At 61.2% G+C, this 27,067-nt stretch overlaps 1 protein-coding gene across 4 annotated transcripts; it reads right to left on the reverse strand.

Moving 5' to 3' along the window:
• Positions 1-5,112: 5,112 nt before the first annotated feature.
• On the reverse strand, positions 5,113-27,067 carry L1CAM (L1 cell adhesion molecule). Of its 4 annotated transcripts, XM_051837447.2 has the most exons (29): positions 26,912-27,046; positions 25,374-25,479; positions 18,067-18,258; positions 15,034-15,048; positions 14,531-14,636; positions 14,119-14,321; positions 13,162-13,284; positions 12,887-13,057; positions 12,540-12,651; positions 12,247-12,431; positions 12,009-12,140; positions 11,718-11,861; positions 11,343-11,454; positions 11,068-11,234; positions 10,832-10,988; positions 10,513-10,637; positions 10,312-10,422; positions 9,915-10,112; positions 9,747-9,817; positions 9,393-9,615; positions 8,799-8,914; positions 8,427-8,628; positions 8,225-8,347; positions 7,955-8,125; positions 7,720-7,839; positions 7,464-7,619; positions 7,154-7,288; positions 6,811-6,883; positions 5,113-6,527 (listed from the first exon to the last, which is right to left on the reverse strand). In XM_051837447.2, the coding sequence occupies exons 3-29, from the start codon at positions 18,140-18,142 to the stop codon at positions 6,296-6,298; spliced, it is 3,759 nt and encodes a 1,252-aa protein (XP_051693407.2). In that variant the 5' UTR covers positions 18,143-18,258; positions 25,374-25,479; positions 26,912-27,046; the 3' UTR covers positions 5,113-6,295.

The following is a 27,067-nucleotide window of genomic DNA, read 5'->3' on the forward strand; positions in this document are numbered from 1 at the left end:
GAGTGAACCAGAGGAAGGAAGACCTCTCTCTCTCTCTCTCTCTCTCTCTCCCTTTCAGACAAACAAATCGGTAAATATTTTAAGGAGAGAGATAGGGGCCAGTGCTGTGGCGTAGCGGGTAAAGCCGCTGCCTGCAGTGCCGGCATCCCATATGGGTGCCGGTTCGAGACCCGGCTGTCCACTTCCAGTCCAGCTCTCTGCTGTGGCCTGGCAAAGCAGTGGAAGATGGCCCAGGTCCTTGGGCCCCTGCACCCACATGGGAGACCCGGAAGAAGCTCCTGGCCCCTGGCTTCAGATCGGCCCAGCTCCGGCCATTGAGACCAGAGGATGGAGGAGCTCTCTCTCTCTCTCTATCTCTCTCTCTCATTCTGTCTTCCAAATAAATAAATAAATCTTTAAAAAAATAAAAATAGAAAAGAGCGAGCGAGCAAAAGCAAACAGGGAGGAGCGAGAGCCTCCCCCAGCCCGGCAGCCCGCCACTCTCCGTCTCGTGCTGCTCTCAAGGCGCCTAGCAGAGGACAGAATCAAAGAATCAAGGCGGGTGCGGGGAGCCAGCCCCAGTGACCTAGGACGAAACAGGAAACTGAAGCCAACTGCTGCATTACAAAATAGGGGAAGGAAAAGAAGTTAGTTAGCTATATATGTATATATACATAATATCTATATTTTAAAGCAACATAATTAATGGAGAAATTATACAAAGCTATAACACTTGTCTTTTTTTTCTTTTAAGTATTTATTTATTTATTTGAAAGGCAGGGCAACCGAGAGAGAGAGAGAGAGAGAGAGAGAGAGAAAGGTCTTCCATCCACTGGTTCCCTCCCCAGATAAAAACAATTGCCAGGGCTGGGCCAGGCCAAAGCCAGGAGCCACAACTCCATCCGGGTCTCTCACATGGGTGGCAGGGTCTCAAGCAGTTGGGCCATCCTCCACTGCTTTCCCAGGCACATTAGCAGGGAGCTGGATGAGAAGCAGAGCAGCCAGGATTCAAACTGGCGCTCCACTATGGGGTGGCGGAATTGCAAGTGCAGCTTAAGCTGCTGTGCCACAAAACCAGCCCTTGCGACACTTCTTCTTTCTGTAATGTTTAGGAGCCCACAATTGATTAATTTTTAAAAAAATTATTTATTTATTTGAAAAGCAGAGTGACAGAGAGAGGGCGAGAGAGAGAGAGAGAATTTCATCCACTGGTTCACTCCCCAGATGATCACAACATCAAGGGATGCAGCAGCAGCCAGGAACTCCATCTGGGTCTCCCACGTGGGTGGCAGGCGCCCAAGCACTTGGTCGGCCTTCTGCCGCCTCCCTGGGTGTTCATTAGCAGGAAGCTGGATGGGAAGTGGAGCAGCCGAGACTCAAACCAGGCACTGTGAAACAGGAAGCAGCCATCACAGGAGACCGCTCAATTGCTGTGCTATTCGCCTATCCCCAAACTTGATTTTTATTTTATTTGGTTCATTTTGTTTAGGAATTAATTATTTATTCTAAGGGCAAAGTGGCAGAGAGAGAGGGAGAGAGAGAGAGAGATATTTTATCCACGGGTTCACTCCTCAAATGGCTACAAGACCCAGGGCTGGGCCAAAGTGAAGCCAGGAGCCTGGAATTCCATCTGGGTCTCCCGTGTGGCTGCAGGAACCTGAGTATTTAAATCATGTTCCCGCTGCTTTTCCAGGCGCGTTACCAGGGAGCTGGATCGCAAGAGGAGCGGCTGGGACTCAAACCAGTGCTCATACGGGATGCCTGCTACACCTCGACGCCGGCCCCTCAGATAAATACATCTTTAAGAAGAGGACAAGGCAGTGAGCCCACAGCTCACAGCCATGCCCACTGGCAGGAGCATCCTTTGCCTTGTGCATCAAGAGTCACCCTCCTCCGCTGAGCATTCTGGGAGGACCCAGCCATGCACCGAGGGAGAGGGGCCCTGCTGCACAGTTGATGTCAAAGGAACTAGAGGCACTTGCTCGTGCAGCTCTGCTTCCTGACACCAGCGGAGCGTGTGGCTCGTGCTCAGAGGTGCTGTGCCATGGCCTGTTGGGTTGGGACGCTCAGGTCATCAGGTCGCTGCCATCGGAAGGGTTCAGGGTCCCCCAGGGCCCGCTACTACAGCCAAGCTATTTCTCATGGGGGAAGAGTGACTGGAAGAAGAGGGCATGGATTTCCCACAAAGCCTTAGGGCTGTGCACAGCGATGCCCATGCTGCAGGTCCTAAGGTCCAGTTGGAGGAGCAGCTCGTGCTGCAACCCGCCCCTGCTGTCTTTTGCTCTGGTCCCCACTGAAAACTGTGGCCTTGTGAGTTACACAGCCAATGGGCGGCACCCTCCTTAACACAGCACCGTCTCTCACCCCAGAAACGTCGCTGATGTCTGGTGCTCCCAACTTACCGTGAGATGTGTTTCCCACCCTCTTTCGGAGGCTTCCAATGTGCTTTTGGCTGCCGCCCATCAGAGCCAGCGAGGACGGTGTCATCAACGGAGCAGACCAGGGCGACGTGACAGCCACAGACAAGGCCTCAGGAAGAACAGCAGCTACGCTTTCCTTCTCGAAGGCAGTGTCACTGACTTAGAGCCACAGCTGAGCTGTGGTTCAAGTATTCAGTCCTAGTCCCTGCACCTGAAAGCGACTCTAAGTTAATGCAGACCCTGGGAGTAGTCATGAGGGCTCAAGTTGTGGGGCCCCGGCCACCGGTGTGAGAGACCTGGATGGAGCCACTAGCTAAGATCTGGCCGTCGAGACAGATAGGACTGATGTTTCCCCTATCGCTCTCTGTCAAATAAATACAGAAAACATTAAAAAATGCAAATAAATGGGCAGATGGAGGGGCAGGAGGTGTGGCACAGCACATTAAGCTCCCACCTCATATACCCGCATCCCCTATCAGAGTGCCTGGTTAGAGTCCGTGCGACTCTGCTTCCAATCCAGCTCCCTGCTGATCAGCATGGGAGACAGTGTAAGATGGACAGGTACTTGGGCCCCTGTCACCCACGTGGGAGACCTGGATGGAGTTTCTCGCTACTGCCTTTGGCCTAGGTCCGGGCCAGGGGCCAGGAGCCAGGGGTCAGGAGCTTCCTCCAGGTCTCCCACATGGGTGCAGGGGCCCAAGCACTTGGGCCATCTTCCACTGCCTTCCCAGGGGCATAAGCAGGGACCTGGATCAGATGCCGAGCACTGCGACTCAAATCTGCACTCAGAGGGATGCGGGTATACCAGGTGGGAGCTTAACCCACTGACTCACAACACTGTTGGCCTTGCCAGTACCTTGATCTTGGACTTGTGGTCTCCAAAAGTGGGAGAGAATCAATTTTGACTTGGGGGGCTTTGTTAGCCCCTCAGGCCGGAGAACAAACAGCCAGATCTGGAACTCCTCCGACTCAGCAACTCAGACAAGGGGCCGTCAGCGCTGAGGCAGGTAGTGTGTACCTGGCGCTGGGCTCACACAGCTCAGACATGGAGCCAGGGCCCCCATGGGGCTGGGACCGCCCACCTGTGAGGGGAGGGGCTGGCTGGCGTCTCTGAGCTGGCAATCCGATGCCTGGCGGGGCTGAGGGTGCGGGTGCTCCCAGCTGGGATCCACAAAGCTGGCTTTGCAGGTGTTGGAAAATCCAAAGATTGGATTCAGCTGCTGCCAAAGGCGTGCCTTGCCAGCTTCGGGGTGAAGTAGCAAGCGCCTTCCTCGGGAGCGGGTGGGCCGTGAGTGCAGGTGGCAGAACACAAAGACAGGCACAGGTTTGATCAAGAGGTGGCTCCAGGGGCCAGCGCTGTGGCGGAGTGGGTAAAGCCACCGCCTGCAGTGCCGGCATCCCATATGGGCACCGGTTCTAGTCCTGGCTGCTCCACTTCCGATCCAGCTCTCTGCTATGGCCTGGGAAAGCAGTGGAAAAGTCCTTGGGCCCCTGCACCCACGTGGGAGACCTGGAGGAAGCTCCTGGCTCCTGGCTTTGGATCAGCTCAGCTCCAGCCGTTGCTGCCATTCAGGGAGTGAACCAGAAGATAGAAAACCTGTCTCTGCCTCTCTCTGTCTCTCTGCCTCTCCTTCTCTCTGTGTGTAACTCTGCCTTTCAAATAAATAAATAAATCTTAAAAAAAAAATAAAAGAGGTGGCTCCAGATTAAGCAGATTAAAAAAAAAGTAGGGGGAGGGGCACCAGGCAACTCTACTTTCAGCTTAATTTTTATTTAAACCCAAGATCACTCTTAAAAAACAAAATGTGTTGGGACCGGCACTGCGGCTCAGTGGGTTAACACCCTGGCCTGAAGCGCCGGCATCCCATATAGGCACCGGTTCTAGTTCTGGTTGCTCCTCTTCCAATCCAGCTCTCTGCTATGGCCTGGGAAAGCAGTAGAAGATGGCCCAAGTGCTTGGGCCCTGCACCCACCTGGGAGACCCAAAAGAAGCTCCTGGCTCCGGATCAGTGCAGCTCCAGCCATTGTGGCCAACTGGGGAGTGAGCCATCGGATGGAAGACCTCTCTCTCTCTGCCTCTCCTCTCTCTGTGTAACTCTGACTTTCAAATAAATAAATAAATCTTTAAAAAAATGTGTTAATTAAAAACAAAGCAAGCACCCAGGGAGGCAGGAGAAGGTGTGTGGCGCAGTGCCTGGGATGCCCTCATCCCCACCATGACCATGGCATGTGCGTCCTGGTGGCCAGGGTGCTGGGACAAGGCTGCGGGAGAGCCCGCAGGTGCTGTTCCAGGTGAGCACGTGTGGACCACGGGCACTATGAATAGGAGCAGAGCTCCGGGTGCTACGAGTGGACGATCTGGATGCTGGCGGGACTGATCCAATGGCAAAAGAAAAGAGCAGGCCAGACGTAGTGGGGCCAAGGTGGAGACCTCCGAGAGCCAGGGAGACGGACGCCCCTGCTTGCTAGTGGCTTAGGCAAGTCAGGTGCTCCCGGGCAGGTGGCAGCAGGTACCCACGCCTACCCCCTGTGGCAATGAGAGACCCAGCTGTGGCGAGAGCCAGGGCTTCCTCTCAGGAGGACAGCACCCATGCGGTGGACAGTGAGGCCCGGAAGGGTGCGTGGAGCATCCAGCCGCTGCAGCCGGAGACAGGGAGTGAGTCGGGAGCAGGGCCCCAGAGATAAGCGCCAGGGCAAAGGACGTGAGAGTCTGTGCGTTTGCAGTTTTTTATTCGCCTATTATAGTTCTGATATTTATGTACATATATATAGAGACTTTTGTTTTCTGGAGACGGCTCATCAACAGACCAAGCAAAGGCATGTGGGCAGGGGCACAGCGGAGCTGGGAGAACCAATCTTTCCTTGTTTTTTGTCTGTTTTAAATTTTCCTGGGCTGGGATCATCAAAGCTAATTGCTAGAAATCCTAGAAACCACCTAGAGACTCAGACATCTGCCTACACACTAGTGGCATATGGGGAAAGGGCAAGGGCACACACTTTCAAAGTCACGGCGTATTTACATTCCCAAGGTGCGGGGTGGGAGGGCTGGGCGAGGGCAGGGCTGCTGAGGGGTCCTGGGGTGCGCTGGCTGGCGGCTGGGAGGCACCGGGCGGTAGGCAACGGGGGGACGTGTGCCCGCTCCGTGCCCGGCGGAGATGGAGGCCACTTGGACGTTGTCTGGTGGGCACCGAAGGCAGCGTGTGTATGGAGCTGGGGCGTGCACCTGTGTGTGACACTGGAGGCTGCAAACTCTGGGATCTCCAGATGGCCTCCCTCGCACCCGTGAACAGCTCTCAGCCCGGTTGGAGCAGAGATGGCAAAGAAAAGGGAACAGATGGTGGGGACACCGAGATCCGTCCCCAGTCCCAGCCAGGCTGGTCAGGGAGTGGCTGGGGGAGGGGGAGGAGGTGGCAGCCCTGGTCCAGAAGAGACACCAGCAGGCCCGCCCCCCACCCTGACTGGGGGCAAGAAGGACAGCAGCCCAGAGATGCTCCCGGGCCACCCTCCTTCCTCTCCCCCAAGCCACTGCCTCTGCCCAGACGGACAGGTAAAGCAGCACCCAAAGGCCCCTGACGTGAGCGGGGCGAAGCAGCATGTGGCCAGGAAGGGGTGTGGCTGGGTTTTGGCAATCAAGTGGGACGCAGGTGGTAAGAAGGGGATTTGAGGCAGTGAGTTCCTCTCCTCTGCCCCAACTCAAGCTTTGCCCGGGCCTGCTGGAGGGAGGCAGAGAGAGAGACAGAGAGACAGAGAGAGAGGGAGGAGGGAGGAGGGAGGAGGGGCCTCGACCGAAAGGTCAGGGAACCGCCCAGGCATCGGGCTGGGGCATGTTGGCCTCTGGCTCTCCTGCACACCTGGCCCTGGACCGAGCCCTCCTCAGCTTGCCCGGCCGGACCCCACTACTCTAGGGTCACCGCAGGGTTGATGGGAGAGGTGGCCCCTGAGCTGTCGTTGCCTCCCGCCGCCTCCTTCTCCTTCTTGCCACTGTACTGGCCAATGAAGGAGCCATCCTCGTTGAACTGGACGTCCACGCTGCCTCCATAATCGGCCAGGCTGTCATCACTGCCCAGGGGCTTGATGTCGCCATTGAGAGACGGCTGGCTACTGCCAAAGGCCTTCTCCTCGTTGTCGCTGCAGGGGCAGATTGGGGGGGGGGGGTTGTGAGTGGGACAGCTGCCGAGCAACTGGCTGGAGGCGCCTTCTGCTTGGAGCAGCTGGCTGTGTTGCATTCCCCAGAGCTGGGGAGCAAACGGCACCCCGAAGCACACGCTGACTGCGGGGCGTGGGCTGCCTTACCTCTCCAGGGACCTGACGTCACCCGCAGCACAGAGAGGAGAGAGGGAGAGAGTCAGATACGAAAGCAAGGCTGGGGCCGGGGCGGGGGCCGGTGCACCTGCTGTGGCTTGCGGCTCACCTGTACTCGCCGAAGGTCTCGTCTTTCATTGGCCGGGCCTCAGAGTCCACCTGGGTGTCCTCCTTATCCTTCACTGTAGATGCACAGGGAGGAGCCAGCTTCCTCTCCCACCCTGGCCTGACCCCACCCTCCCGCACCCCAGGACCCTCGGTGCCGAGCACCCTCAAGGGCTAACCCCACCCCCGCCGCGGTGGCACCGGCCTAACCGCCATCGACTGATGTTCCCAGCCCACTGAGGAGAGCACGGGGACAAGAGCGGGGTGGCTGGGCGCTCCTCTGTTCCCGCAGCCCCGCGCGCCTCCCGCAGAGCCGTGCTGGGGTGCTGGGATCAGGAGGCGGGTACCTGAGTATTTGCCGCCCTTGCTGCGCTTGATGAAGCAGAGGATGACGAGGATGAGGAACAAGAGAATGATGGCGCTGATGAAGCCGATAAACCAGCCCTCGGCGGCAAAGCCAACAGGAGGCAGTCGCACACGGCCTGAGGCAGGAGATGGCCTGGAGTGAGACACCAGCCCCCGGGAGGCACAGCGCTCCCAAGTCCTGGCCTTGTGCCCTGGCCTCTGGTGAGCGAAGAGGCTGGGCCTTGTCTGGCACGGGGGTGGGGGAGGGAGGGGCCTGGGCCGTGGCAGCTGTGCGGGGGGCGGGTGCCTCACCCGTGCCGTTGGTCTTCACAGCCATTTGGTGCAGCAGCATCTTCTCCTTGAACAGGTGGATCTCGTAGTGGGTGTCGGGCTGCAGGTTCCACTGCGTGTAGGAGCTCTGGTTGTAGCTCACGTACTGTGATGGGAGGTAGGCGCCCACCTTCCCGTCTGCAGAGGTGATGGGGCAGCAGCAGGGTGAGCGGCAGCGCTGGGTGACCCCTTGGGGCCCAGAGCACGCGTGCCGCCCCCGGGATCCCTTCCTGCTCACCCCCAAGGGCTTTGAACCGGATATGGAAGCCAAAGTTGCATTGGCCCTCCTTGGGGGTCCAGGAGACCACGCTGTAGTTTTCGCCCGCCGTGGCCGAGATGTTGATGAAGTCCTGGGTCCCTGGGGGATGCAGGAGCCCGGGGCACGGGTGTGGGCCTTGCAAGGCTGCCTAAGCACTGCCCCCTCCCCACCTCCGCAGCCCCTTCAGCCGCAGGCCGACCCTCCCCCAGCTCACCGGACACCATGGTGCCTCCCTCCTGCACGATGGCCTCGCCAGGCCCCTCCCTGGTGGTGGCCTGTAGCTGGAAGCGGTAGCGCATGTTAGGACTGAGGTTGGTCAGGTTGTGCGTGAGAAGGTCAGGATCCGGAAGATCAAAGGACAGCTGCTCCTGGCCCCCGTCCCCCACTGCGAGGATAGACGGGAGGGCGGCTGGCTTCAGCTGCCAGCTGTGTCCCCCCCGCCCCGCCCCGCCCCGGGCCGCCCTTCTCGGCGTGCGGCACGCACAAGGGTGATAGGAGAGCATGTAGCCCGTGAGCACGCCGTTGTGGCTCAGCGGGGGCTTCCAGTGCAGCTTCAGGCTGGTGTCCGACTGGCACTCCAGGTGCAGCGCCTCGGGGTGGCTGGGAACTGTGGGCAGAGACGGGCGGTAGTCTGCGCGCGTCCGGGGAGGAGGGGCGGGGCATGGAGAACGGGGAGCAAGACGCACCTCCCTCCGGGGTGCTGAAGGTTAACTCGCTGGCAGGGCCCAGTCCCCGCCCATTGAAAGCCTGCACCTCCAGGTGGTAGGAGCTGTAGGGCTGCAGGCCACTGAGGATGGCACTGGTGGTGTTCGCGGGTACCACGACGTGGCCTTTGTGGACATGCCTCTTGCTGTGCTTCCTCTGACTGCCAACCCACCAGTATGTCACCTGCACAGTGTACAGGAGCGCTCACGGGAGAGAAGCATCCAGCAGGGGGCCCTCGCCTCCCAACCCAGGGGCTCCCAGGAAAGTGGCTGCCAGCTGGCAGAGCTGTGCCCTCGGTCCCATCCCTTCACCCTGGGGCTCCGCTCCCTGGGTCCCAGGCCTTGCACGCTTACATTGTATCCCCGGAGGTGACCCTTGACCTGGGCCAGGTCCACAGGCAACCAACTGACCAGCACGGTGCTTGAGTTGAGGATCTTGACGTCTTCCAGTTCAGGGCCCACCTGTGGGTCTGCAAAGAGCCAGTGGACTCGGAGGGAGCCACAGCCCACTCCGCTGAGCCAGCCAGGCGCCCCCCTCCCACCCGCACCCCACACAGGAAGGTGGGTGTGGCTGCTGTATGGGGCCAGGGCAGTTGGATGAGGGCCAGGGCGTTTGCATGGTACCAGGGTCTCTGTATGGGCCACTTATTGGGAGGAGCTGACACAGAGGAAACCCTGACGCTCATCAAAGCTGACATGTGGAAACATCGCCCCAGACTCAAGAGAAGGAAGGCAGCAGGACTGGGTGTTTGTCCCAGGTCCGCCCCCCACAGGGACGGTGGGCTTTGCCGCTAGCAGGTGCACGTGGAGCCTGGACTGCCAGTCACAAAAAGCGCCGCTGTGGAGTCTCTGGGGTTTCATATGGCCATGCGTGCAGGTGACGGCACATCCTCAGCCTAGGGTGCACGCACTGAAGTGTCCGGAGATGGGCGGGGCCCCGATACTCACAGTCCTCGCCTGAGTAGCCAGTGACGACCTGGGGCTCGGGGCCCTTGCCCTGGCTGTTGACGGCCTGCACTTTGATCTCATAGGGCACGAAGGTGGACGTGTTGGACACCACCAGAATGGGGTCGCTCACAATCTGCTCCTGCCAGGGCCCCTGGGTCCCCACAGGGCGCCACTGCACGCGGTACTGAACCTGGGGGGCGTTCCAATCCATCCACCGCAGCGGCTGCAGGGGAGCAGCAGAACAGGAAGTGGTTGGCCAAGAGCTCCCGCCTCTGGGGCCCGCCCGCCCCCGGCCCCCTGCTCGTTAGCATAGCCAAGGGGCAGCAGCCAACAGCTGAGTCCTGGGCCCCTCACCTTCCACGTGATGACCATATTGTTGGTCTCATTGCCTTCCCCCTTCACTTCCACAGGGTTCTTCTCTGGGGCTGCAGAGGAATACGTGGAGCCATCGGCACTACAGCCCCCCGTGCGCCCACTCCACCTGCGTCCACGGGGCCCAGGAGCGGGCGCCACCCATCCCACCTGCTTCCGGTGTGACTACGGTCTCAGAAGCCGGGCTCGGCTCCCCAGGGCCATATTTGTTGATGGCGGTCACCCGGAAGGTGTAGTGGACGTAGGGCGACAGCTTGAGGGTGGCAGACGTCTGGTTTCCTGGCACCTTGCCCAGACTGTACCATTTCTCCGGCGCCATTTCCTTGTCCTCAAATTCAATGTCATACTCTGCCAAGAAGCGAATGGGCCACAGAGCTGTCACTGTGTGCTTCTGGGAGAAGGGCGAGGGAAAGGGGCGACGGGGCAGAAGTCTGGGTCTCCCATGAGGAGCCTTGAGCCCCTGGAACACACGTGCTTGTCCCAGGGCGGAGGGCGATGCTGCAGCCAAGTGCCTTAGGAGGGAGGACCTAAGACTCAGCTCTCTTACTCTCAATGGGGGCGTTGTGGTCTTCCGCGGGGCTCCAAGACAGGCGCACCTGGCTCTGCTTCAACAGGTGATGATCTGACACCTCCAGCTGAGGCACGGGCCCAGGGCTCCCTGGGGGGCCAAGCAGGGACACTCTTTGGCCCCCTGGAGAGCCACCCCTACTGCCCCCCACTAGAGGCGTGGCACCAGCCTCCAACTTACCCACCACTAGGAGCTGTGCCCTGCTCTCCACCTCGTCCAGCTCAGTGCTGGCCACGCAGCTGTAGTTCCCCTGGTCGCTATAATCCAGGCTGTGGATGACCAGGCGCCCGGCCTCTAGGAAGTACCTGCAAGGGGGCTGTGTGTCCCTTGGTGCCCAGCAGACCCGCCACTGCCTTGCCCCGGGGGCTCCCCTCCCCTCCGTCTCCTCCTCCTTCTGCAGAACCTCCCCCCTCAAAGCAGGGGAGCGCCTCCTCATGGCCACGGCCGAGGGGTGTGGGCCTCCAGCTTTTCCCACTGGGCCCCTTCCACCAAGCCTCACTTGTCACTGTCCCCAAGCTCGTGGAGGTCTCGCCCGTCGCCGCGCCACGTGATACTGGGCTGCAAGGAGGGGTCAAAGGAGGCTTGGCACGTGAACGTCACCCTGGCGCCTTTCTTCTCGATTGCACTGCGGGGCCCCTGTGTGATCTGAGTTGCTTCTGAGGGCGAGGAAGGGGAAGCGGGTCACTCTGATGTCCTGCAGAGACCCTGAGCAGTCCCGTCGGGGACCTGCCTGACCTTTGACCTGCAGATTAGCCATGATGGTCACGTTGTTCTGGTCGTTGGCAGCCTGGCAGAAGTAGCGCCCAGTGTCATTGGCCTGGAGGTCACGGATACCCAGAGTGCCATTGGCGTAGGGAAAGAAGCGCTCGTCCTGCAGCACCGTGGTGCCTTCCTCATCCAGCCTGGAGAGAGAGCACGCGTTGGAGGTGGGGGTGGGGGCCCGGCTGTCCTCGACCAGCCTGGGCTCTCTCCTCTCCCCAGCTTGCATGGCCACGGAACGGGGTGCTCACCACTGGACAGTAGGCACGGGCGCCCCAAAGGCTTTGCAGAGCAGGTGGGCAGTGCTCCCCTCCACTGCCATGTATGTTTGATTGTCCCCAGTCAGGATGCGGGCCGGCAGCTCTGCGGGAGGAACAGGGCCGGGAGACAGGGCTGGCCTCAGGGCCGCCCTGCTGAGAGAAACCAGCCATGCTCCGACCAGTGCACGCTCGGCCTGAGAGCCCAGTGTACAGGGCTTCCCCACCGGCCGTGCCTCAGGCACAGCTGATAGCCTGCCTCTTCCCAAAAGCCTTAGCGGCCAAGCCCCTGCCCTTGCCATCCGCCCCCGGGTAGCTGTGGGGCAAAGGTGTCAGCAAGGAGAAAGGCAGCCCCAGGGGGTCACTCACGGACAACGTAGATGTAGGCATTGGCCAGCAGGAGCCCATGCCGGTTGCGGGCCTCACACTGGGTCACCATGGTGTCGCTAGGCTGTGCGTTGCTTAGGATCAGGGCACCATGCTGGATGCGGTACTTCTGGTCCTTGGGCAGCTCTGTGGGGGCAGCCGGGTTGGGGGGGAGAGCGCTCCATGGGCCCAGGCCAGAGACTGAGCTGTGTAGAGGCCCCACCTCACATGTCTCTTCCTTCCCCAAAGCCCCAGGGTCACGGCACCCCTTGCCCCAGCCGCAGCACTGCTCACCATCCACAGGGATCCCGTTGATTCTCCAGGTGACCTCTGGCTGGGGTCTGCCCTGCACTTGGCAGTCGAGGCGGACGGTCTCCCCCGGCCCGTACAGGTGGCTCTGGGGCTTGTGCAGCCAGTACGGGGCGGCTGAGAAGAAGGCAGAGGCGTGCTGAGCGTGGGGCCTGCCCTCCACCAGCGGCCGTTGTGGGGGGCCTGGGGCAGACAGGGGGACGTGCACGCCACAGCCCCGTACCCTCCACGGTGATGTAGTAGGCGTGCCGGGCGCTGCCCAGCGAGTTCTCAGCCAGGCAGCGGTACTCGCCGTCGTCCTCCTCGCCCACGTTCAGCAGCTGCAGGGTCTTATTGTGGTTTTGGTAGGTCACGCGGTCAGCCGGCATGGGGCCGCTGGGGCGCAGCCACTTGATGGTGGGCGTGGGGCTGCCCGAGGGAGGAAAGAGGGAGGGAGAGAGGACAGGCCGCTTGTCTTGGGGCCCTGCTGGGGTGGCCTCGGCCTGGCCTGCCCCTGCCCCAGGCGCCCGGACTCACAAGCCCTCGGCGATGCACTCCAGGACCAAAGGCTGCCCCTGCAAGGCCACCAGGTGGCTGCTGGAGTTGGTGGGGGAAAGCAGGCGCGGCTTCCGGTCAATCATGCTGTTGGCTGCCAGGAGAGAGGGTGTGGGTGGCCTGGCCACCCTGCGCATCCCACCCTGCTCACCCCCTGCTGAGCCCCTGGCTCATGCTCGCTTCTCTAAGGGGAGAGCCTCAGCTCTGCCCTGCTGGCCCGGGAAGGGGCCCGGGCGGGGTGGACACGGCAGCCAAGTGGCCCTCGAGGTTGTGTGGTCAACGGGCACAGCCACAGGTGGGAGAGGGCTTCCAGAGCCCCTGGGACTCACTGGCCTTGACCCGGAGGTCGATGGGCTCCTTCTGAATGATGGTCCGCGTGCCCGGGAAGTGGGCGTTGCAGATGTAGTCCGAGTGGTTGTCCGAGGTGAGCACGTTGGCAAAGTAGAGGTTGCCGTTCTGGCCCATGGTCACCCGCTCGTCCTGCTTGATGTGCAGGATCTCTGCAGGGCGGGGCGGGGCGGGGCGGGGCAGGCGTCAGGGGCTCCATCGGGGACAGCCCCCGCTGCCACCCCAAGCCCCCGTGGCAGCCCTCGCTGGCACTCACTGCTATTCATCCAGTAGATGCGCAGCGGCTCCGCGCTGGGCGGGGGGTTGCACGGCAGCACCACCGACTCCCCTTCCTCCACCTCCACAGGTTTCACCCTCTCCTTTGGCCACTTGGGGGCCCCTAGGGGGCACAGAGAGGCAGTGCAGGGCAGGGGAGAGCAGCAGGACGGGCTAGCCCGCGATGGACAGGGCAGGAGGAGCCGGCGAGCGGGGGGCCAGGTGGCCATCAAGGGTTAAGCCTCCATGCCTCTCCCCAAAGAAAGGATGAGAACGGGTTGGGGGAGGCTGAGGTGCAGCAGTGGGGGAGGGAGCTGTGGACAGCCTGGGAGTCACAGACCCTTCCATCATCCTGACACGGAAACCATGGCAACGGTTCCCAAGGTAACCAGAGGGGTTGGGAGGGGAGGGGAGAGTGTTCAAGAGGCAGAAAGCTCAGGGAGGACGGAATGCAGAGGGAAGACCCCAGGGAAAGCACTGCGTACATAAAGATGGAGCCCAGGAGCAGGCAGGAGAGGGGGCTGGAGGGGGGGCTGGCATGCGGAGGGGCCGAGGGGGCGCAGGGGCGGAGGAGCCTGCAGAGGGAAAGCCGAGGGAAGAGGTGCCGGACAGATTGCAGACGTGGGCAGAGAGGACCCAGGAGTGATGGAGGAGGAAACAGGGACAGAGACCCAGCCAGAGCAGTGACCCGGACAGACAGGGCTGGCCAGAAAGAGGGACAAACAGGCGCTGAGACGAGTCTGGCAGCCCAAGCTCGCCAGCAGCCACCACCAGGCAGGCGCGTGAAGTGAGTACCAGCACAGAGGGGAGAAGACAGAGTGAGGAAAGGGACGTGGCTGGAGCCAAAGAGGAAGAGGCCACTGGGCTGAGGGCTGGCAGCCACCCAGACCCTTTGCACCCTCAACAGCCACCCGAGCGACAGTAGCTTGCAGCACAGAGCCACACCGCCGCGCCGTACCCTCGGCCATGAGCTGGATCTCGTGGGACATGGCCGTGCCCAGCTTATTGCTGGCGAAACAGCGATAGATGCCCTGGAACCTCTGGGGGAAGTTGCTGTTGTTGCCCGTGATGGTGAAGGAGCCGGAGTGAGGCGCCTGGTAGACAGTCACTCCCAGTTCTTCCTCGGGCTTGAAGTGGATGCCGTCCCTCGTCCAGCGGAACCTGTGCAGGCAGAGGGCCTTGGCACCGGGGACAGCAGCTGGGACAGGCTGCATGCACAGCCGAAGGCAGCCAGGGGCCCCAAGGGTTGCCCTGCGAGAAGGCAAGGACCACCGGCCCTGAGGGAGGTCTGCAGGCTTCGGGGCTCAGAACTTAGGGGGGGCAGGGAGTCGTAAGAGCCGGAGGCCGAGGGCGGGGGCACGGTCACTCACTGCACTTGGGGTCTGCCGCTGGCCTCGCACTTGAGACTGATGTCGTCTGTGGGGAAGACAACCAGGCGTCGTGGCGACTGTTCTGTGATGACCGGCGGCTCCAGCACTGCGGACACACAGCGGGGAGAGTGGCGTGTTGGCATCACTGCCTCCACCCCGTCCTGGCGTGAGCGGGGAAGCAGGGTCTGGAGCCCTCAGAGGGGTTAGCATCAGCGTGGGAGAAAAGGGCACACAGACACCCCCATGTAGGAAGAGAGAGGGACAGACAGATGACCGCAAGCGAAGCAAAGGCCGGAGGCCCGACAACCAGGAAGCACACATCCCTGACAGGGAGAAGGAGAGGGCCACAGTGTGCGCTCACACAGAAACCCAGGTGGGGCGGCACGCGGGCCCCAGAGCAAGAGGCACAGAGGACCCAAGAGCCAGGAGAGCTGGGACCGGCCTGGCGCGCACCCAGCTGTGCCTTGGCCTTGTGAGACACACCCACTCCTCCCTCGACTCACCGTGGTATCCTTCATCTGAGCCATCCCGGCAGCCAGGGAGAGAACGGAGAGAAACAGTGACAGGCAGCCTCGGCAGGGCCCACGCACGAAGGGGAAGGAGAGGAGGCTGTGGTGGTGGCAACTGGGCTTGGGCAACTCCTCCTGGGCCGGCCTGGGACCCGCAGAGGGCTCCCCTGCCTAGAGACACGCAGGGGGAGAGCTGCCCCTGGGCTGCCGTGGGCAAGGGCAGGAAAAACATCTTTTCTTTAACAAGAGTGACCTCACCGCTCCCAGGCAGGGCCCAGTGTGGCCTGCAGAACTGACCCCACCCACCCAGGACGCCAGCAGCCAGAGCACCCCCCCCAGCTCCTAATCCAATTAGCACAGCTCAGTGTTTTCAATTACCCAGGCCCAGCCTGCAGAGCCGCTGCCCCTCCCGCTCCAGCCCCTCCCCAAGGCCCTGCTGCATCGGAGTTTCCATGGCCCACAGCACTCTCTGCACTTCCTTCCTCCCAGCCAGCCAGAGCGCCTGCCCCAGCCCCGGGATTCAGCCCAGCAGAGGGGGAGGGGCGCTTTGTCTCTGCAGAGGTCCTCAGCGTAAGGGCTCAGGCAGGAGGTGGGCGCTCCCTGGGGACAAGGCAGAGGCTCTGGCTGGGGAGAGGCAGGAATGACAGGAGAGGGAAAATCAAGTGGGTAGAAGAAGCAGAAAATGACAGGGGGCTGGAGGGGTGAGGGAGGGAGAGTGGGAAGGCTGGCTTCAACAGGGAGAGTCCCAGCAGCCTGCTGGGTTGTATTGGGGTCAACAGCAGGTGCGGGTCCATGCCCCGGGCCATGGGCTTTGGCCTAGTTCTCTCTCTGTCCCCACTACCATCTTTCTGTAATTTCTCCCTAACCTTGCCACACACAGACATGTGTGTGCCCACCTGGTAGGAGGGCAGGCTCGTGCCTGGGGTAAGGGGACAGTCCCTGAAAAGCAGAGAGGGAAGGGAAGCAAGTACACGACTAAGAATCTGCGGATGCCCTGGAGGTACGCACTGCAGCGTGTGTCTGTCTGCACTTGGCTCTACCTTCCCTGAGCAAGCTGCAGGCCTTTCTGCACGCTTACTTTTCAGCGGGGAGTGTTGTGTTGTACATCCACCTCTGCATCTTCTGTATCTAAAAACTTCATCTGGGCAGCCAGCACTGTGGCACAGTGGGTTAAGCCGCCACCTGCAACACCGGCATCCCATATGGGAACCAGTTGGAGTCCCAGCTGCTCTGACCCAGCTCCCTGCTAATGGCCTGAGAAAGCAGTGGAAGACAGCCCATGTGTTTGGGCTCTTGCACCCATGTGAGAGACCCAGAAGAAGCTCCTGGCTCCTGGTTTCAGCCTGGCCCAGCCATTTGGGGAGTGAACTGGTAGATGGAAGATCTCTCTCTCTCTCTCTCTCTCTCTCCCTGTAACTCTGCCTTTCAAATATATATATATATATATATATATCTTTTTAAAATTAAAAAAATAAAAGCTTAATTTGGGGTGGGTGGGTGGGTGGGTATTGTGGTGCAGCAGGTAAAGCCACCTCTTGGGCTGCCCACATTCCACATCAGAGAGCCTGGTTAGAGTCCTGACTACTCAAACTTCTGATCCAGCTTCCTGCTAGAGTCCAGTCTGGGGTCAATGGACAATGGCCCAAGTACTTGTGTTCCTGCCACCCACATGGGAGATCTGGCTGATGCCCTCAGTGAGTATTTGGGGAGTGAATCAGTGGATGAAAGATCTCTCTCTCCCTCTGCCTGTGTCACTCTGACCTTCAAATAAATACGTAAATAATCTTTTAAAAACCCTCGCTTGTGTACTTGTGTTTCTGTTTGTGTGGCCAGTCAGCATCTTTGTACCTTTGCTAGCTCTGCACTTGGTTGCATACAGGTATCCGTGTCTACCAGCGGGTACGAGGATCCATGGGAACCTGTGGTGGGTGGCTGTGTAGACCTCCACGGATGTGTTTCAGAGGGCATAGCCAACCTTGGTTCCGTCAGACCCCTACACCTCCTTCAAATGCTCACTGAGTCCTCCCACTACCAGGCACCTCCCAAGTCCACATCCTTCAGCTCTTGTCCTGGCACAGCTTTCCCCACCCCATGATACCCTTGGAAATGTCCCAACAAGTTCCAACAGGATCCGTTAGTGCAGTGAGTTTCCAATTCTCCCTCATACACAACAGAAAACACCATCACACTAACAACACCTACCATGTGGCCACAGCCCCACTCACAAAAATACACAACCCACAGACCTTCACAAAGCTGATCAGTAACTAACAGCTGTAGTGATGCATACACTTACCTGTATAGGAAGTCAAAGTCAGACTCACAAATACCCCCTCTTAATCAACCATGATGCCACACACTCACACATACTAATACAGTCTTTGAGACTCACAAGTATACACAAAAACTCAAGCTCAATAACTCTCTAAAACCCACACACCTACCCGTGACCTCCCCCCACAAAGCTCAGAACCACAGACACATGCTCCTGCAGCTCCACCACACCCCCACCAAATAACTGCCCAGTGAAAAGATCCGGAGGGTTACCAGGCTAGACCCACGTGCTTTTCCTTGTCTCTGTTCAGAGACAGAGCTAAGAAGGGCTCAAGATGTGACCACACAAGTCAGAAATGCACGCAACACCTGAATCCAGATCTCTGCACAAGCTGGCTGAGGACTGGGAACGGGCCCACTCTCTGCCCACCACACCCCTAGGGCGGGGATGGTGCCAGCAAAGGACAGGTGGAGAGGCCCCAGACCAAGAGCCCTGCTGGCGCCGCTGTCCGCGGTGCTGAAAACGCCCCTGGCTTCCGCTCTGGATACTGTCCGCGGTGCTGACACACCCCGAGCCCTCCAGCCTGCCCTTTTCTCGAGGAGCATCCAATTTCCTGGGTATCTCCTGCCCGCGCTACGCCCCAAGAAAGGAGGGGGAGGCTGTGGAGCGGAGAGAAGGTGAGGTGGCAGAAGATAAAGAGCGGCCCAGCGCGGCGGCAAAGGGAGGCGCCGAGACTCCCTTCAGCTACTCACATTCCTCCGGGATCTGGATGAACAAACAGGGGCTGCAGAGGAGGAGAGGCCACACGTACCGCAGCGCCACGACCATCTTCCCCGCGGCGCCGGCGGCTCCGCACGGCACAGACCACCCGGCTTGGCTCAGGCTCTAGCCGGAGGGAAAGGAGCTGGTGGGCGGCTTGGGGGCGGGAGCTGCGGGTGGAGGCACTGGGAGAGGGGAGAAAGGAAGGGAAGGGTGGGGGAGGAGAAAAGGGACGGACGTTAGTGACTAACATCTGGGCGAGTCCGAGCTCCTGGCCCCGCCCACAGATCCGCCCTCCACTGGCCAGCTTCCCTCGCCCTGCCTCCCCCACCCCACCCCCACCTTGGAGGGAGAAACCTGGAAGAGACAGCTCTGGCTGGGCTTCCAGGTTGCCTTTCATTACCTCCCTGCTCTCTGTCTGCCTCTTTCCCACCAGCTGTCTCCCCAGCACCAACTTGTTGCCCCCATCGGCTCCACTGTGCCTACTGCAGGGCACTCCATGCGCGCCATTCCCATGTGTGTCTGGATGTGCCTGTGAGCAGGTGTCCATGGGAATGTGTGTGGATGTGGAGCCGCACAGGGCATGTGTGCAGCCATGCACACGCTTGGATGTCTTCTCTGGGGGGTGGGGTACACTCACAACTGGACGTGCATTGGTGTGTATCTGGAGAAATGTGGTGTGTGTGATGCAGTGTGTCTGCCAGCTGTGCAGAATCCCTATGTCTTCTATGTCCGTGTGCACACACAGGCATGCATGCACACATGTGCAGAAGACAAGTCTTCCCATAGTCTCATTGCCATGGCCTTTAGAGCCAAGTGATCCCTGGGTGCTGTTCAGACCTAAAAAGCTGATAGAGAAGTGAGTACATGGCCCCAAGATGGCTGCACTTCTCTGAAGTGCAGTTGAAGGAAGAAAAAATGGGGAAGGAAGCCTGCCCTCAAGATTTGACAGGAGGGGCCAGCACTGTGGCGCAGCAGGTAAAGCCTCTGCCTGCTGTGCTGGCATCCCATATGGGCGCCGGTTCTGGTCCCGGCTGCTCCACTTCTGATGCAGCTCTCTGCTGTGGCCTGGGAAAGCAGTGGAAGAGACCCAAGTCCTTGGAACCCTGCACCCACATGGAAGACCTGAAGAAGCTCCTGGCTCCTGGCTTCAGATCAGCCCCGCTCCGGCCATTGCGGCCAACTGGGGAGTGAACTAGCGAATGGAAGACCTCTCTCTCTCTCTCTCTCTCTCTGCTTCTCTCTGACTGTAACTGTACCTCTCAAGTTAAAAAAAAAAGTGAGTGCCCTGGGGAATACTAGAGGCCACTGTGGCCTCTGCTTCCAGATGCTCTAGGCCAGCTGGGGTCGGGGCAGAGGTCAGAGAAAGCTCTGGGACATTTCCCAAGGCAGCATTCCTAGTGCCTCTCTAGTGTCCGGCAGTCCTAGCTTACAGGTTTTTCCTGAGTCTCCAGGGCTCAGCTGACGCATGTGACCACTCCGAGCCCAAGCACGGCCAGCCATGCCTAAAGGACCCCAAAGCCTGCAGGTCTGGAGAGGAGTTTCCTCTGACAATGAGCAGAAAAGAGACCCCCAAGAAGATAGGAATAGGAACAGGTGTGGGAGAGAGGCAAGTGGCGAGTGTGCAGAAAAGGCCAGAGTGTTGGGGCCGGCACGGTGGTGCACTGGCTAAGCCGCCACACGCAATGCCGGAATCCCACAGTGGCGCCGACTGGAGTCCCGGCTGCTCTACCTCCCATCCAGCTCCCTGCTAATGCACTTGGGAAAGCAGCAGAAGGTAGTCCAGGTTCCTGGGTGGCTGCCACCCATGTGGGAGGCCCAGAAGAAGCTCCTGGCTTCAGCCTGGCTCAGCCCTGGCCGTTGTGGCCATCTGGAGAGTGAACCAGCAGATAGAATATGTCTGTCTCTCGTGTTTTCTCTCTCTGTAACACTGTCTTTTAAATAAAGAAATAAATCTTTTCAAAAAGGGGGAGGGAGGGGGCAGAGTGAGTGCTCCAGCAAGAGCTCCACCCCAGATGCCCTTATTAAATCCCAGCCAGGCACCTGTGAAAGGGGGACTAAGCATCAGGCTGAACACTGGAAGAGTGGGTCCAGTGGCCTCCGATGCCATGCTGACATCTGGACACTGGGAGAAAGCGGCCAACCAGGATCCGCAGATCATTTCATGTAAGGGGCTAACCCAAGGACAGCAGTGAAGGCAGCAGGTTGCCTGAGGCCTGGGCAGCGAGAACGGAAGCGGAGCACGAATGGCCAGTTTCCAACCTGCAAAGAGCCAGGCTGCTTCAGCCCCCACCTCCCCCAACAAAACCAGTACGATCAGGGTGGGCCCCAGGTGGCCTGACTTCAAGGCCTGTCGGAAGCAGTAGGAGACTCAGATCAGAGAGCAGGCGATCAAGCAGCAGCCTTGGGAGCTGGGAGCTCTGGTCCTGAGAGGAGGAGGGGAGGGAAGCTGGAGGAAGGCTGCTCCTCCCGCGAGGAGCTTGGGTGCTGTGTGTAGCAGTGACCGCTCCTGCTGTGCCTGTGCCGGTTCCTCCATTTGTCCTCCAAGTCTAGGTTCCCAGAACGGGGTGCTGCATGCACCCACAGCGGACACACACTATTCCCAAGCCTCCGGTCCCCGTTCTCTGTCGCATCTCAACTCCCCCTGGCTTCACCGGCAGCCTCCTGGCATTTGCCATGCAGCTTGTCACCACCCTGAGCACTTAGCGACAGGCAGGAAGGAGCCAGAAGGTTTGAGAAGCCCCTGACAGCTGAGCGGGGCTCCCCCTCCTCCCCTCCCACTGCTGCTGGGCCTCTGATCTTGCACCACCCCTCAGGCAATGACAGAGCAAGCAGCTAAGGTTGTCAGCTCAGCAGGCCCCCGACCCCCCATCAGCACCACCAAGAGCAAGGAAGCAGGGGAGGGGGAAGTGTACTACAGATGGAGTCAAGGCCAGGTCTGCCAAAGGTGACAGACAGGGTGAGAAAAGAGGCAGGAGGGGACAGGAGCGGCTGGGGCCGGGAGCCGAGAGGAAACAAAGGCAGCTCGATACCCAGGATGGGAGCTGTTAGGGAAATGGAGAAATATGGAAAGAGACCGGGGCAGGGGAGAAACGGAGAGACGAGGAAAAGGGAGCACAAAGGGTGAGAGACAGCCGCAGAAAGCACCGCTGAGAAATGGCAGACACGGCGAGAAGCGAGGGCTGGGCCCCCGCGCGTGCGCCTGCGCCTGCGCCTCCGCAGCGTCCTCGTCCCCAGGGGGTGTGCCAGGCAAGGGGCAGGGAAGGGAGGAAGATGGGTCTGGGGCGGCCAAGGGGGCTCCTCAGGCTTGCAGTCCAGGCTGCACGGAGGAGCAGGGCTGAAGGGCAGGCAGGCAGACAAAGCCCCTCAGCTGCAGAGCGGCAAGTACCCTGCCCACTTGTGGCGCTGGGGCCAGAGGCTGGTTGTAAGACAAGATGAATGGCCCACTGCTGGCATACCCAGGCATGCCAGGGAGCAGGTGGGGACCCGGTGGGGAGAGCGAGGGGAGGGGTAGAAGCAGCCAGAGGCTCCCAGTGGATCCTTCCAAGATTGCTGCTAGCAGTGAGTAACAGCCGCCCGGCGGGGGGGCGGGGGAGGCGGGGGAGGTGCGTGCGCAGCCACAGGCACCACCTCGAGCGAGCGTGTGAGCGTGTGTCCGTGTGGGTGTGTTTGTGCGCCGACTGTGTACAAAGGTGGGGCTGCTCTCAAGTCGCTCCAGCCCCCAACCTAGCATCGGGAACTCACACACACACACACACACACAGGACGCAGGCAGGGACAAAGGGCACAGCAGGAACCGAGGGGGACAAGCGCAGGAGACCAGCGTCAGGCACCGAGGGAGGGGCTCCTTGCAGGCCCCAGCGGAGACTCTCCCCCAGCCCCACCCTAGGTCCCTCTGGAGCCCCTGCAATGCCACCTGCAACCTTGAAGCACACCAAGCCCACCGGCTCCCAGGTCCTCCCTGAGGGCTTTTGAAGAAGAGACAAGGACCTCCAGGCCCTCTCTGGGTGCCCGTGACCCTGCGGGCTAGAGCAGGGGCGGGGCTGGGAGGTGTGCCGCAGGCTGAGCGTGGCCCCCAGGCCCATGGGTTCACCTGCACCCCTGCACTGTGTTCCTTTAAGGCTTTCCCTCACCCTCCTCCCCAGGCTGGCGGGTTTCTATGGTGATGGAGCCCAGCTCTCTGCTAGCAGTGCGGGAAAGCCTTGCTGGAGCCCGCTGAGTTATTTAGATACTCCTGCGTGAAGGGGGCTGCTCCAGGGAGCCCCTGGGGGACCTGGGGGCCCCGAAGTCTTAAGAGTGCTGCTGAGGCTTCTGGGTTCCCCACTGCAGCCCTCCCCAATGCGCTCAGCCCACCTGAGGCTTTGGTCTCCAAGGCAACCGCAGCTCACCTGTAATGGCCCCGCTGCGCTAAGTCCATTCACAGGGACTCTCCTAAACGTTTAATCCTCAACACTGTCCCGTGGAGGAGGTGCTACCATTACTCCCATTTTACAGACAGGGAAACCGAGGCTCCGGGAAGTGCACTGGCGCTCAGAAGGGGTGAGGTTTTAGCAAGGTCGAGGCTCCCGAAGCTGCCAAAGGCTCCTCTTGGGTGACCTCCCTACCCCCAGGCACTCTGGCAATGCTCACCTGTGCCTGCTTGCGTTCCCAGCGGCCTATTTGCTAGGCAGATGGCAGGCAAATGTGGGGAGAAGGCAGTGCAACCTTGGGAGGGAGGCCACACAGAAGTGGGATGTGACCGACGTCGCGACTCAGCCCGGAGCAGGGGCCTGGCCCCAAACCATCCGCGCCATCCCCATCCCTCAGCGTGGGGCTCTGGGGGCTTCCACAACATAGAGGCCTCAGCCCAGGGACGGGCTGGGCTGCTTGGTCCCCTCCCCTGCGAGCCACAACCTCGGCCGGCTCTGACCCCTTTCTCTCGTCCTCGGAGGGCACAACAAGGGCGCACTGCTGTGCTCTGTGCTCGCAGGGAGGCCGAGGCCAGCCGGGCCAAGGCTCCAGCCTCCCGGGGCATGAGAAAGCAGTGGGCGACAGTGCCTCCCCCCGCGAGCCAGATGAGTGTAACACGAAAGGGGCTTCAGGGGAGGGGGCAGGCCTGTGGAGGAGGAGGTGGGGAAGGGCCGGGCAGGCAACAGAGCCCGCAGCCAAGGAGGAGCCTCCTCTTGCGGTGTACCGTGCAGACCGCCTGGTCCCAGGACACCTGGCTCAAGCGTTGGGGGCCCTGGAAACAGCTCAGACATGGCCAGGCTCCCCACTCGCAAAGGGTTAAAGGGCACGAGGGACCACAGGAAGCCTGGGGCAGACAATGGGGCCTCTGTCCTCCCCAAGGCCTTGGCATTCCTAAAGCATGAAGGAAGCCGGCTGGGGAGGGGGCCAGAGGCAGTACCCCCTCCACTGCAGCCACTGCTCCATCCCCATGCCAGGCAGCCGCCACCCGCAGCCCCACCCCTTCCCTTCCCGGCAGAGGCCCTGTTGGGGCATGTGAGGAACCCACGTGGGGGCGGGAGGATGTGTGTGCGCACTTGCTCCCGCACGCACACACGTGCAACCATATACATCACCCCCCCACACACGCAAATAAGGCTCCTAGGAGCCCCACCACCACACACACACACACACACAGCCCCAGACTCCCAGCAGCACCACGTCCCATGCAAATCTCTAGCCTGGTTCCTGCTCTCCTCGCGCGGCCCCGCCTGGGTGCTTTAGGTGGGAGAGCTGAGTTCCCGGGGCTCCTGGGGCACTCCACCTTCACGCTCCGGAGATGGAGACGCGTGGGCTCAGAGGTGCCCCCTGACCAGCTGCCAGCTTCCTGCTCCACCCAAGCCCCTGCCAAGTGCTGCGATTAGCCGGACACCCCCTCTGTAGCTTTCCAACCTTGGGAGAATACAGAAGGGCCAAGGCGAGCTCCCGAGGCCTTGGGTGAGGGGCACTGGACAAAGGGAAGCTTCTAGAAAGCCCATCATCCAGCCCCTCCCCCCCCGCACCTCCCCCCCCCCGCAGAAGACTCCCGCCCTCCACGGGCTCCTCCCTTCCCCTCCAACCGAAGCCTTTAGGAAGCCACAGACTCTGTTGCTATCTCGGGAGGCCGCTGGGCCGCGCTGGTTGCCACCAGGTGCACCATTCGCTCTGCAGGTCACACAGGGCTCCCAAGGCAGGCTGGGCCCAAACCAAAAGTGTGGAGCCCCACTGAGGTCACCCCTCCCCCCTCCCAGTGCTGGGGTTCACGGCTCAGTGCCAAGGTCAGGGCCATCAAGGGCCCCCAAGAGAGGGAGGGGCTTTAGGGGAGAGGGCAGAGAGCTCAGAGGCAAAAGGGGAAGCAGAGAGAGCTTTGGGTATCGGAGGGCTGGGGGGCGGGGGCAGCAAGCAGAGGGAGGAGGGGGCGTCTCCACTCCCGCAGCAAATCCCCACTGAGCAGGAAGGAAAGGTGACGGCTTGTGGCAGCTGACAGGTGGGAGCAAAGGCAGCAGGGGGGGGGTGGTGTCTGGCATGGGTCAGATCAGAGGAAGTGGAAAGCGGAAACATATCCCCCAGGGAGATCCACAGCTGGCCTGGGATCCTACAAGGGGGACTCAGAATCCCTGCCTGCCCTGCTGTGGGAATTGCGAGGTGGGGCCCCCCACGCACGCTTGGCTGGGATCCCCAGCCTGGCAGCCCTCTCCACACTGCCCCCCAGGCCCTCCTGCGGCTGGCCAGTGCTGCAAGCCGTGCCCCATCACAAGGCCGCATTGCCCTCACCAACCAGGGACTGGCTTTCTTGAAAGGGCTCTTGCGAATCAATGAGTGTGCCCGTCACGTGGGAGCCAGAAAAAGCGAGGGCCCGACTGTCCCAAATCATTGGCTTGGGGAAGCGGCCAATATGGCACCACACGGAGCTGCCTCTTCCGCCCTCCCCTGCCAGTCTTGGCCAAGTACGTGCCATGGAAGGCACCTGCTTGTTGGGCCAATAGCAGAAAGCACGGAGCAGGGGGTGGCCAATCAGGAAGGCACAGCTCACTGGAGTAGCCCTCGGCCCAGGCCATTGCCCACTCCCTGCCTTCCTCTCCCCTTCAGATAACCAAAAAGAAAAAAATGAGTCCACACCCCATGCAGACAAGGACAGTGCTGGCCCCATTTGTGGCTGGTTTGCCCCGGCTAACTGCCTGGCGAATGCCAGCCAGCCCACCCACAGGCTGCTGAGGTCCTGGCTGCAGGATCCGGATCCGCCACCCTGGGGCGCTGTGGGCCCTCCTGCGGCTCTGCAGGGGGCTTAGGGCTGGGCACCGAGGGAGGAGCCTCTAGAGAGTGGATTAGAACAAACCAGGGAGGCTGAACGCGTTTCCCTCCGGGTGGTCAGATCACCGGCGCTTCTTAATTTCTTTTGTTCTTCGCTGTATGTCTCAAGTGTACCACAGCAAGATGTATTACTGTTGGGATCAAATACCCACAAGCATAAATAAAGACGGAGAGAGAGACTGAGATGCAGCAAAGAGAAATGGCCAGAAGCCAGGGAGCTGGGGAGGTCTCAGTTCCGGTCCCAGCCCTTGCCAGAGAGCGCCGGCAGGACTGGGAGCCTAGGGGCGCACATGTGCAGGCGCTGCCTGGGTGCTGCGCCAGCTGAGAGGCCAGGCAGGGCGAGTCCCAGCACCTGCAGCAGGGAGCCCGTCGAGGCGAGCGGCCAGAGCAGGGGGCGAGGAAGAGGAGGCTCAGCAGGAGCTCCTGTAGGGGAAAGTCTCACTGGGCTCATTCGCCGTCATGGCCACGTGAGTCAGCAGAGACGGCACTGGGCCGGTCCAAAAGCCCCTGCCCTCTGGGTGGCGTCAGGCAGAAGTAGGGCATCCACCTGGGGCAAGCGGATGGCCCTGGGCCTGCCTCCCCGGGAGGACAGCTATAGGCTGGCACTGCAGGTGCCAAGGCCTGGCAGCGGGAACGGGCTGTGCTACGTGCCCATCAACAGGAGCCCCAACATCTGACATAGGAAGGTGGCACTAGGAATGGAGGCCCCTGCCATAAGTGACAGGGACAGGAAGACTCGCCGTGGGCAGGGCCAGGGCCCCCAGCATCCTGCTTTGCACGGTGGCCCTCCCCTCACCCCTACCTGGCGGGCTCACATGCTACAGCCATGCACGGGAGGCACACGACTGGGTGCCCTCTCCCGCTGCACCCGTTATGAGTCGCAGAGCCCCTACGAGAAGGCTCCAGGCGCCCCTGCGCCTCAAGGGAGGAGACCCTGGCTCCCTAGCAGGCTTTGAGGGGAGCCTCGCGGAGCCCCGGCTGGAATTTGGAAAGAAGGAGGCGGAGAACAAAGCCCTCCCCACTTTGGGGTGGAGGAGTCGGCAGCGCCCTGCCCGGTTCCCTCCCCTCCCCCCAGTGCAAGGGCAGGTTAGCCCAGTCTCCCTCCGCCAGGCAAACAGGGCCCCGGACTGGGAATGAGGGGCAGCCACGCCCAGGGCCACACCCCACAACGGCCGATGTGGGGCATTCGGTCGCGGTGTCGCTTTCCTTCTCCCACGCGCGCACACACCCGTGGGGACACGCCACTTTTTGCTCCTACCTGTCCACATAGACCCCGCCTGATCACCTCCTTCCGGGAGCCTCCTAGGTCTGCATTTGGGGCGCCGCCCAGATACCCCCTCACCTGCCCGGGCTCTGGCACCCAGCCTTCGTCCCCCGCCCCGCTCCCGTCCCCGGTGCCCACAGCCGTGGGCTGGCATGGGTGGGGCTCCAGCCCGGCCGCCCGTTACCACCGACAGAGCCGGACGGTGCCCCCTCCTGTCCTCGCCCGGGGCCAGGGCTGGGGCGGGGGTGCAGGGGGTAGCAGCCGCGGCCCCGGCGCCACGGCAGGCCGGCCCGCCTTACCTGCGCTGCAGCCGCCACTCGGGCTGCCCGCCCAGCCTCCGCGCACGCCGGCCTCGGACTCGCCGCCCAAGCGCGTCTGCGAGGCCGGTGCCGATGCTGCTGCTGCTGCGGCGGCGGCGGCGGCGGCGGCAGCGGGGCGGGGCGGGGCGGGGCGGG

The sequence above is a fragment of the Oryctolagus cuniculus genome, chromosome X, assembly GCF_964237555.1.
Source record: "Oryctolagus cuniculus chromosome X, mOryCun1.1, whole genome shotgun sequence".
Lineage (NCBI taxonomy): Eukaryota > Metazoa > Chordata > Mammalia > Lagomorpha > Leporidae > Oryctolagus > Oryctolagus cuniculus.

Excerpts from the sequence above, each read along its gene's own strand:
- L1CAM (XM_008250278.4), bottom strand. The coding sequence starts at position 18,142 with ATGGTCGTGGCGCTGCGGTACGTGTGGCCTCTCCTCCTCTGCAGCCCC. Across the intron at positions 11,862-12,008 it reads CAACGGGATCCCTGTGGATG|AGCTGCCCAAGGACCAGAAG; the intron begins GTGAGCAGTGCT and ends CTGCCCCCACAG. Across the intron at positions 7,620-7,719 it reads CCGGTTCAAAGCCCTTGGGG|ACGGGAAGGTGGGCGCCTAC; the intron begins GTGAGCAGGAAG and ends TCACCTCTGCAG.